General features: G+C 37.1%; 1 protein-coding gene across 1 annotated transcript in view; it reads left to right on the top strand.

Moving 5' to 3' along the window:
* Positions 1–12,413, top strand: part of LOC306887999 (potassium/sodium hyperpolarization-activated cyclic nucleotide-gated channel 3-like) — a gene marked incomplete at both ends in the record, with an annotated part of 75,353 nt that overhangs the window by 15,714 nt on the left and 47,226 nt on the right. Inside the window, one exon of the mRNA XM_079446084.1 lies at positions 3,705–4,128. Coding sequence (XP_079302210.1) covers positions 3,705–4,128 — 424 coding nt within the window. The remainder of the gene's footprint in view (positions 1–3,704; positions 4,129–12,413) is intronic.

The following is a 12,413-nucleotide window of genomic DNA, read 5'->3' as shown; positions in this document are numbered from 1 at the left end:
TCCGCGCTCTCTCTCTCTCACATAAATGTGTCATGAGTGTGTGTGTATGTGTGTATTTTGGTTGGTTGCCCGGGTGTTGCAATGTTGTTGCTAGGGTGTTGTGAGTGGTTTAAGAGCATTTCTGTGTGGTTGCTAGGGTATTTTGATTGGTTGCCAAGGTGTTGTTTTGTGGTTGAAGGAATGAGGTGGAATGAATTAAATAAATGTTCATTGGGTGAATATAACTAACTGTATAAGTCTGTAAATATTTTGTTTGCCTATGTATCTTGTGGTTGTCTTTGTGTAACATTTAAAAAAAAATACTGTAATGCACAGTGACCACTGTAAATGTGCCATATATAACAGTTGATAAAACAACAAACTCTCTCACGTTTACATTCATTCATTCATTCTACCCCCTCGTGCAGCTGTGACTTCTGCGTGTTTTTCCATGGTGACAGCCTGCTGGAGTGTGTGTGTGTGTGTGTGTGTGTGATTGTGAGAGAGAGAGAGAGAGAGAGAGAGAGAGAGAGAGAGAGGCTTATCTTGTAGCTGGAGGCACTCAAAAGGTGAAAACATGTCATGGACGTCCTCTTAGGGAAACAGGACTCTCTCTCTCTCTCAGTAGTGGATGAGCGAAATGTCATGGAGGAGCATCTCAGGTGTGTGTGTGTGTGTGTGTGTGTGTGTGGACATTTCTCCTTTTCTTTTTCTCTTAATGGATATTCTCTCCATCCATCTGCTGTTCTGCCCTTCTTCACATTTTAAGCAACTTTCAGCTTTTCCAAGGCTAAACAGTTGAATCTATGTGTGTGTGTGTGTGTATATATATATATATACAGTCATGGCCAAAAATATTGGTACCCTTAGGGTAAATATGATCAAATAAGGCTGTGAAAATTAATCTGCATTGTTAATCTTTTTGATCTTTTATTTAAAAATTTCACAAAAATCTAACCTTTCATTGGATAATAAGAATTTAAAATGGGGGGAAATATCATTATGAACTATACAATATTTAATACAATATTTATATTTTATTTTATTTCAGCTTTATCAAGAAATATTTAATAATTTTAGTTTTAGTAACAACACATAACACATAATTGTTTATTTTGGGTGAGCTGTTCCTTTAATGGAGTCATTAAGTATGTATAATTTAAGAATTAACATCTAATGTTTCTTTTAATATTAATTAGGAGAAACAAATCTACAAATGTTGATAACAGCTCGTATTATTTTCTTATTATATTGAGTTCCTATTGAGATATCTGATATTTGACTGCACTTTCAAATTTATTTGCAAATATACAGTTTGAGTTTTTTTCTCAGGATAAACACCTGAGAAGTTTGTCCATTTTACATCTTGCAATTTTGTCAAAAAGAAAAATAAATGTAACTGCAATTTTTAATGTGACAATTCTGACTTTTTTCTCATTATTGCAAGTTCATATGCCACATTTCAGATTTTTTTTATTTTTTATTCCATCTTGGAAACATGCTTTCATAATGACAGAAGGCTGAAAGCGCACAACACCTTTAACAAGAAACACGTATATCACATACAATAAAGAAACAAATAACAGTGGCCTTATTTTCTTTATGGTTGCTTTGTTACTTCGTAAATGCCTGGATTTTGAACCTTTGCACTTCAGAAACTTCATCAGGTCCAGATTACCCAATCAAAGCTGTCACCATGACCAGACATGCAAGCGGACGGGCAGAAAATGGCAAATGTCGATTATGCATTAGGTAGTGTGTGTGTGCTGGGGAATACTGAGGTTGAAGAACAAATGTTGTGTGTTGAATGTGCCGTTCCTGTGATGTGTGTGACGTTCTCCTGAGTTTTAAAGCTCAGCTGAAGCGAACAGTGTCAGAAACGTCTCACTAAATATAACACACACCCTGACAGCGATCTGAATCGCCAGATTCCCTCGCTACTTTGAAGAATTCCAATTACTGTCAGTGTTTTCCGTGTGTGTGTGTGTGTGTTGTAATCCATCACAGCTCAGGCATTACAGACAGTTGTGCTTGTATGTGTAATTCCACTGTAATGAGTGTTTATTCAGGATGCAGTGATTCATCCACAAATAGCCAAATGTTCCTGTTAAAAGAAACAGTAATGAATGGTGGGTGTTTGAATTTAGTGGAAAATCTCCACAAATACAAGCAAATCGAACCGCTTTTGTTTACTTTGCCCAGGCTGCTTCAAATTGGCTTTCACATCGACGATGGATTTTTATGGGCTTCCTAAACTTGGGTGGGTAAATCAACCAGAACCAGACGTTCACTACACTGACCTTCTCTCTCTATGCAATCTATAGAGCCGTGAGGATATATCACCCAACAACAGAACCAATCTAGATTCAATTACTATCTGGGCCAAGAGTGCAATTTATAACTAAACACACACACACACACATGCATGTGGACGCTCCTGAGGATGGTAGAGGTCGCGCTGCATGCATTAGACGCCTGTGTTTACCGTGGAGATCGGTGAGGAATTCAGCGTCATGAATTTCTGAATGTAATTTATAGCTGAAATCTCAAGTGCATCCCGCTTACGATTCATAAGATGAATCCTCAGCGAACAGAATTTGAATTTATTGTCGAAATGAATTTCCTTAGTCACAAAGGTGTGTGCATGCATTTGCATTCTGAATAATTATGCTTTGTGATCATGTTCAGTGTTTTATATGATTTATGTCAGCTCATGAAAACTCTGGATATGAATTTATATGCTGATTCTGTATCTCTGCATAAACGATGCACTTTTTGGCATGGCTTGGCTACTTTTAATGCTACTAAGTTTGTCTCTTACTGATTTTGGATGGGCAATCCTGGTCTGGCAATCCACTCCAAAAAGTGCTGTTCTTCTTTTGTATTTTTTTGTCCTGTTTTCTAGTACAAATACGAAACATTCTTAAATCAAGGTACATTCACTTGAAATGCAATATGATGTAAGATTAGAAGTTTTGTTTTATGAGTAATTTTTCAAAAATGAAGTGAGGTTTATGCTTAAAACAAGAACAAATATTTGCCAGTGGTATCAGAAAAATAAACTTGTTTTCCCTTTGAATATTTTGTTTTTAACCGTTGCTTCCATAATCTATAATAATACTTCCTCTTGTGAAAGAGTGATATGCACAGATCAAACACTGTTTACAAGCCAAAACTGTCCAAAACAGCTCTAAACAAGTATGTGTGTGGATTTTGATGTGAGAGAAAACAGGGAATGGACTTTTTCACTGGAGGAAGCGTTATTATGGATTATGGACATATTACATATTTTAGCCAGAAACAACGGTTTGAAGGTAAAAGTGTCCTGATGGATTTGTTTCTGAGAAACATTCGGCTTTTGGATTCTCAAGATGTTAATTGATGGACTGGAGTGGTGTGGATTACTGGTGGATTATTGTGATGTGTTTATCAGCTGTTTGGACTCTCATTTTGACGGCACCCATTCACTGCAGAGGATCCATTGGTGAGCAAATAATATAATTCTAAATTTCTCCAAATCTGATGAAGAAACAAAATCATCTACATCTTTGATGGCCTGAGGGTGAGGACATTTTCAGCAAATTCAAATTTTTGGGTGATGGAAATACCAGGACACCTTGGCACTGATGGAACATGCGTCAACACTTTATATTTGGTGCTAAATTGTACAGTTTTTCATTGTGACATTACTAACATGCTGACTTCTCGCTGTAATTCTCCTCCAGGTTTTACTGGGATCTCACCATGCTGCTCCTGATGGTGGGAAATCTCATCATCATTCCCGTGGGCATCACATTCTTCAAGGATGAGCACACGCCGCCGTGGATCGTCTTCAACGTGGTTTCCGACACCTTCTTCCTCATGGACCTGGTGTTGAATTTCCGCACAGGAATTGTGAAGGAGGACAACGCGGAGATCATTCTGGACCCTCAGCAGATCAAAATCAAATATCTGCGCTCATGGTTCGTGGTGGACTTCATCTCCTCTATCCCCGTGGACTACATCTTCCTTATTGTGGAGACACGCATCGATTCAGATTTTTACAAGACGGCACGCGCTCTGCGGATCGTACGCTTCACCAAGATCCTCAGTCTGCTGCGGTTGCTGCGGCTCTCACGGCTCATACGCTACATTCATCAATGGGAGGAGGTGAGTGGAAATTTTTAGTGTTTTATCCACATTCACCACTCATAACTGCTGATATCTGTAAGCGACAGATTACTGGATGTGACTAAAGTGATCTCTCACCGGTGGTGGAAGACACTATCACTGAGGCCAGAGCCCTTTCTACGAGGCGAGCTTTTGCCTTGAAGTGGAGTCTGTTCGCGATCTGGTGTTCTTCTCGCCGAGTAGACCCCCGAAGATTCACGATTGGAGTAGTGCTTTCTTTCCTGCAAGAAAGGTTGGAGCGTAGGCTGTCACCCTCCACCTTGAAAGTGTATGTGGCTGCTATCGCAACACATCACGATGCAGTGGACGGCCGGTCCCTGGGAAAGCACGATCTCATCTTCAGGTTCCTGAAGGGTGCCAGAAGGTTAAATCCTCCTAGGCCACCCCTGGTGCCCTCCTGGGATCTCTCTATCATCCTGGCTGGACTTCAGAGGGGTCCCTTTGAGCCGCTGGATTCAGTCGAGCTTAAATTCCTGTCTGCTAAGACAGTGCTCCTGATCGTGCTCACTTCCATCAAGAGGGTCGGGGGCCTCTAAGCATCTCAGGTAGGACCTGCCTCAGAGACCCATTCCATATGTAGTACTGCCCCAGGCCTGTGTCAGTCCTTATCAGTGTCTCCACTTGATACCTCCCTATGGGTAGGATGTGGCCTCCGTAGCGCCCTTCTCCAGAAGGCTCGCTTCCCTATCGTTACTGCCAAGCTGTAACAACAAATAGGAAAGACTTGAAGCAATCTTTCATTGAAGGTCGAAATCCCTTCTGTTTAGAAATTTTTGTGGTGAAAGGAACAGTGGCTTGGCTATCACCAGCATCGTTATACTCCCCTCTGGTCCCTGCGGGTACCAAGGGCAGTGAATTTGCACTGGGGCGGTGGGAAGGTTACGACCTTTGCATGGCATTTGTCTGTCATGTGGCTGCTTGTCAACATTTGCAATGCCATAGGGTTGTGACAGGGTTCAGGTTGAGGCGCTTTCCATAGACCCCTAATGTTGTCATCGACATAACACGAAGTGACCGACAGATAGAGAACGTCTCGGTTACGTACGTAACCCTCGTTCCCTGATGGGGGAAGCATAAAACCTGAAGAGTGGATACGCCTGTCGTTTCATTGGTTTCATTTTCAAATTCATTGGCGGTTTCTTTTAAAGTCAGAGATGATTGGGGCTCCCAAGTGAATCCCCTAATGTCATCATCGACATAACGTCTCTGTTCCCTCCATCAGGGAATGAGGGTTACGTATGTAATCGAGACATTTATCCTAAAATTTATAAGTAGAAAAGAAATGAATGCTATGAAATTAGCGGAAAGCAGCTCATATCATGTTCTCTTCATACTGAGATCTCTGATGTTTGACTGCAGATGTTTGATTTTCTATTTTTACAAATATGAGCATAGTTTAAGGCATTTGTGAGTCTTGCTGTCCATTTGATCTCATTGTTGTCTTGCAGAAGTGGTTGAGATACTGAAGCGATCTCATTTGTGCTTTTAGAATCCAGTTTGTTCTCTGTTTGCAGAAATCACAGGCTGGAAGCAGCATATGTTTCGTGTCTCTCATTTCCATCCAGTCTGCGAGCTTTGGCAGAAATCGAAGTGTTGACTCTTACACGTATCAATTAATGAATATTTCAAAGCAGAGTGCTAACATTAGGCTGTAATTTTCTCTGGTCCTCTTGAGGATGGGTTTGGATGGTGATTAAAGCGATGATTAGAAGCGTTTGTCTCTCAGCATCAGTAGTGAATGGGTGAACAGGGTCTCAGAGGTGCGCGATGAGAAGTGAATCTGGCGAATGCAGCTGCTGCCGTTTAGTCGGGCCGTGTTCGTTCTCACGACAGCATGTCATGCGCTCTTCTACAGCGGCACGCTGCAAATTGACCGGCTCCTATTAGAAGCATGCAAAACATGTCAGAAGTGCGAAATATGTGGGAAAGTCTCAATAACAAATCGTCAGATTAATTTTCAGAGCAGCATTTGTTAAGCTGATGCTTACAGAGTAGTAGTTTACAGAGTAATACATTAGTGATATGTTTGAAATAATCCTCATGTAGGATTTTCTGATTCTGATAATATAATATAATGTAATATAATATATTAATATAATGTAATATAATATAATATAATAATTAGGCCTGTCATAAATGAGGCAAATCATAAAATCTGTGCTGCAGATTGTCATACAAATAATTAGCAATTAATAATTTCATTCTGTTTTGTTCATGTCACATACATTATAAGCCTAATACAATTTTTTTACTCAGAATTTCATATAATATAATAATAAAAATTATAATAAAAGGCCCAAGTGAGTTACTTTAGTCTTGTGAAAATTAATATATATATAAATAATTATTTATAATATAATATAATATAATGCAGTCTGATTAAACCCACAGATTTAGTTTGAAGAAAGACCTTTGACTGTCTTTGTGTATTTTAGAGCATTTTTTTTTTATATTCGTTGACAAACTGTGATTAAAATTGAAACTGCGCAGTTATTGTGGTTGTCTCAAATAATTGCCGTTTTCAGATGATTAATTAATAATAGTGACAGGCCTAGATATAATTGCAGTGTTCACAATGCTGCTTGTTTTATAAGTTTCCTTGTAACGTTCGCAGACATCTTGGTGTGGCGTTTTAAATAAATGGAAAACAATTAAATTTTTTCCAATTTATTTTTGTTTTACAGTGCATAAGCGCCACCTGCTGTCAGAGAGTGAACTTGCTTTCTCATTCATCCATCTGCTGTTTTTGTTTCAAGCAGTTGCGTTTTGTGTAGCATAATTTGGCAAAGATAAGGTCAGGCCATTCTGCTTTTACAAAATTTTGCTAATTTACATCAAAAATGGCTCATACTGTATGTATCATCTTTTTATGGATTGTGATTACAGCGCAGTGGCTCTGCAACCATTTCATAGATTGTGATTCATCTAAAGGCACAGTTACGGGGAGAATGTGATAAACTGTGAAACTGACAGAATCTAAAAGTGTTAAAGATTTTTAGTCAAACCGCCCAGCACTAAGCAGCATAATATGTGACAGAAAGTGAGTGGACCTTGATGGGGCGGAAATGAAAGGCCATCGCAAAGTGTCATTTTTAAAGGAATTGTCCCTGATCTATGTCCCTGGTCTCTTAACTGTCATGAATAGTCATCATGATTTGATTTAGAACAGCTGTTTTTACCACTGAATGTTTAAGGGTATATAAAAGAATCTGTGGCACGTATGAGATACACTGCTGTTGAAAAGTTTAGGGTTAGTATCTTTGATTTTTGCTGTAACAAAATAATTCTGTTTCAAATAAATGCTCATCTTTTGAACTTTCTATTCATCAAAGAAGCTGAAAAATCTCATTTATTACAGTTTCCACAAAAACATGAAGCAGCACAACTGTTTTCAACATTGATAATAATCAGAAATGTTTGTTGAGCAGTAAATCAGTATATTAGAATGATTTTTGAAGATCATGTGACACTGAAGACTGGAGTAATGAGGATGAAAATTCAGCTTTGATCACAGCAATAAATTACATTTTGAACATATATTCACACAGTTATTTTAAATTGTAATAATATTTCACAAATTTTACAGTGTTTTTGATTAAATAAATGCAGCCTTGGTTGAGCAGAAGAGACTTCTTTGAGAAACATTCAAAAAAATCTAACCGACCCCAAACTTATGTAATTATATAAAATTAATTATATAATTCAGGTAATAACTTCTTTCTTCTTATGGCAATCATAGGATCTTATCAAAAATCTTGTCACAGATTTTTTTTTTTTATATTTCAATTTCTTTTTATTTTTGTAATTTAGTATACATCACATTTGCTGTTTTTAAATCCATTATTTATATTATTTATCATTGCATGTGTTTACCTGCATGTTAATCAGTCGAGAAAAATATGTTCCTAAAGATGAAAGGAAAATTGCACACAATCCAACTATTTACGGTACGTGTTTGTTTGTTTTAACTTTAATGTATTTTATTTAAATAGTAGGTGAGTAGTGGTGATATTAAACATCTACATTTAAATTAATTTATTTTCATTTCTTTTTAATTATTATTTATAATATTGTATATATATATATATATATAGATAGTAATATTGACAGGAGACTGGTGGTAATCCTGCCGAAATTTTTTCCCATTCTGTTTCAATGTTTCAAATAATGTACACAAGATTTTAATTGACAAAAAGCAAAGCTAACCCCTTGATGCTGACAATCTCCCAATTAAATACATCTTCTTCTCAAAAGTTTGGAAGATGCTGATCTCCACCTTCCTGTGAGTGAATGCAGTTAATCAGCGTGTTATTAAATCTCATATGAAGGCTTAATGAGTCACTCCTGTGATCAGCAGATGCTCTCGCTGACACGGCCATCCAAACAAACCTCACTTTCTCGCTGGGAGTTTTAATGGAGTGGATGTTTTTAAGAGCTGAAGCAGCCCCTCTCGGCCCGTATTATGCAAACGACGAAGCTTAAACGCTCTCTCTGCGTGAACCGAACGGCTCTGAGTGCTTCACAATGGCCTGAGTTTGCGTGAGGGATCGTTTCGAAGGCGTTGTCGAGCTTCGGTAGCCGGACCATCTGTGTTTGTATATTGAGCGAAGGCAGGGAGTCCTTCTCTATTAATATCGGCATCTGGGATTGTTCTGATTTATGGCTCGTGTCGCTACGATTGGATGTTCAGGATGGAAAGCATAGCGTTCAATATGGCAGAGTTTCCTGAGGTTCTGCAGTGCAAAAACACAAATATAGTCATTCTAGGCTGGTTTGGCATCACGCCTGACACACAGGTTGAGATAAAGTCTGCAGGAGGAGGTAGAAACTGGGTTTAACAGCGTATTAAGGGATGCAAGACGGTTTGGCAACATAAAAGGCTAATGTGCAAATGTGACTTGTGTAATATAAATATTCACACAGCAGGTGGGCTCTAAAACCATGTAAATAAAAAATCAAAAAGCCTTGTCGTCTAGGCATACTACTACTGGTTCATTTCCTCTAGGATTCAGTTTGTTTGCTATACACAGTATGTAAACTGAATATGCATGACCAGTTACATGTGAAGTATGTGAACACTGAGACTGTATCGTCCCCATAATATTTTTCAGAGACTCCCCTCCAGTCTAGAATATTTGGTTAGTATGCATTTCAAACAGTAGAATACTATGCTATGGTCACCTGCTCTCATTACATGCATGTGTAATTGCATGTTAATTAGTCAAGAAAAACATGTTCCTGGTTGAAAGAAAAAATGTATAACAATATATATTTCTTGTTTGTTTGTTTTATTTTAATGTATTTATTTTATTTTTATTTATTTAAATAGTAGGTGATGTGCCATTATAAACACATTTTACTTAATTTCTTTCAATTAATTTCTTCAAAATTATTTTTTATTTTATTTTATTTATTTGTATTTAATTATTTTTTAAATAGTTGGTTGTGTGCCATTCTAAACATAAACATTTTAATTAATTTCTTTTAATTTGTTTCTTTTAATTATTATTATTTTTTTAGTTATTTGTATTTATTTTAATTAATTATGTATTTTTAAAAAAAATATTAATTACTTTTTTATATAATATATATATATATATATATATATATTTTTTTTTTTAATAGTAGGTGAGCCATTCTAAACATACCCAAATATTTTTAGTAAAAATGCTGCCAATGGATGAATATTGTCATCATTATTATTAAAGCTTAGATTGGATATAACTTTGACTAGATGTTTATCACCTCCAGTGGGGTTATTTATTTATTTGTTTGTTTATTTTTATTTTAATGTTGTTGTTTTTTTAATGGTAGTTGATGTGCTATTCTAAACATTTATTTATTTATTTTAGGTTTTTTTAATTAATTTATTTTATATTTATAAACAGCAGATGAAATAGCTTTCAATGGATGAATATTATTATTACTACTTTTTACTATTCTTAGGGCGGTCGGATGTAACTTTGTCTGGATGTTTGTCACCTCTGGTAGGTTTGTTTAGGTCTGCAGACACGGCGAAACATAGGGTTAGGCTGTGAGGATGGTGTTGTGGTTTTGCACACAGCATGACAGTATTTCTCAGAGAAAGCTCCTTCATCAGTGATTACTGTTGTCTGGTCTTTCATTCACTGTGCTGGACATAAACATACTGACGGATCAAGTCTGCACTTTCACCGTGGCTCAGTTTTACAATAGAAAGACTTCTAAGAAATGTTCTTTCCATGTTTCTGATAACGTTCTCTCCATTATTTCCATTGCAAATGTTGTTAAAAAATAAGCAAGCGTTGTGCTGTATTTTATGCATTGCCACATGATGGTGGACGAGCTGAAAGATGTTTATTTGGTACTGAATTAGACGGACAGGCTTTTCTTCTCTAAAATGTCTTTTCTCTTCTGGATCTTCAGATTAATCGTGAAGCTGATGTCTCCTTTGATAATTCTAAGATTTTCTGTCATTCTTCACTCCTTCATTGATTCATTTTCCAATCGCTCATGTGCTGAAACCAGATCTGCTAGATTTGGGTCTTTCTGTTTGTTTCTCTGACTGTCTCTCTCATTTCTCATCAGCTTCGTCAATCAGCGCTGAGATGTTTGGTCGCTGCATGATGCTCTCATCGTTAACGTGTCTCGTGTCAATTACAGTCAGAGCGTCCGAGCGCCCATCGCTCTGTAGGAGAGAGAGAGAGATGGTCAAAAAGCCTCTGTAGTTTTGGTGATTTATACATTCATAGGTTCGTCCCTCGCCGTTCAGACAAGACACATTAGTCTTCATTCCCCTGATTCACAATAATGACTTTATAATAAACCCATATTAGAGAGGATTTCCACAATCTACCCAGAGCACTTCTCATTTTAATTGCGCTCCAGTCTGTTTCCATTTCACCGTGCTAATTTATTAGAGTCCAAGTGCGTAGAAAGACAGGAGAGAGAGTAAAGAGTCCTTCGGCTGTGTTCCAAACCCTAGTGAGCTACCTATATGAATATATGTGTGTGTGTGTCTTGTGTCCATAAGCAATATCTGGATAAATACAACAGTTACATTTCTAAGAACTTGTAACTTGAACTAGATTTGTAAATGACTCTTTTTTTTTTTTTTTCATCTCGGTTTTCCTGCTTCATCATTGACCAGAAAGCTGAATGAAGGCGCTGCCATTTAAACTAATTGTACATTCATATGCATATGCATTAGTTTGCATTATTGCTTGAATCTGAAATGTCTTTCTCTTTTTATCTCTAGCGTTGTCTCTTTCTCGCTGTCTGTCTGTCTGTCTGTCTGTGATGATACAGCAGTAAAGGCAGACAGCCGGTAATGAGGGTGACTTTTACACATCGCTGCATGATTAATTCAGATGCTTTTACAGTTAGTTAATGTTACAAAGAGCCAATTATTTAATCTGAGCTCATGCTGTTTCTCTGCACTAAGAACGAGCCAGAGCGACGCAATGCTCTGTTTGTCATTACACTGTCCTGGCAGAGGAAAGAGTTATTAAAGACAAACTTACGAGCAATAATCACTGTCTGACCGTGGACGAGAGAGAGACTGATTTATAGGGCTTTTCTCGTCACTCAATAACAATAGCATCATGTGAGCATATTCCTCTCACATAAGCTTTTAAAAGCTGTGTTTTAAAGCAACTCGAGTGGTTTTTAATAAGCACCGGTGCAGTTAGCAGTGCGTGCTGTGGCTTCACTCACATTAAGTAGCTTTCAATTGTAGAGGCCATTAACACCCAACTGACCTGCGGCTTCTCAAGAGGATACTTAATATTAGGATTAGCCATTCACTTTCTTCAGCTCTCTCTCTCTCTGTCACTCATAGCAGAACGGAAGGAGCCTGGACTTGTTTTGTCCTGTTTTCAATTATTTAACTTGTTAGTGATTCAGAAAGTAGCCATGTCTCTAACGCACACACACACACACACACACACACACACACACACACACACACACACACACACACTAAAGCAGAGCAATTGTAGACTGTGCTCCATAAGTGTAGGAATCTTTAGGCGATTCATCATTCGATCTTCATTCAGGGAATCACAATATGATTCCAAAATGTTTTTGGAATTCTTTCATGAATGTTTGTGAACATTCAGAATTGTGATTATTCTAATTATATATAAATTTTAATAGATATATGTATATATATAGATATGGATATATATGTTTAATATATATTAATATATTTAATATATATTTATAGTCATGTTATAATTATAAAATTAATATATTATTTGTAATTATATAATATACATGTTATA

The sequence above is a fragment of the Barbus barbus genome (genome assembly GCF_936440315.1).
Source record: "Barbus barbus genome assembly, chromosome: 22".
NCBI classification, from domain to species: Eukaryota; Metazoa; Chordata; class Actinopteri; order Cypriniformes; family Cyprinidae; genus Barbus; species Barbus barbus.
This window is presented reverse-complemented; position numbering and strand designations above follow the sequence as displayed.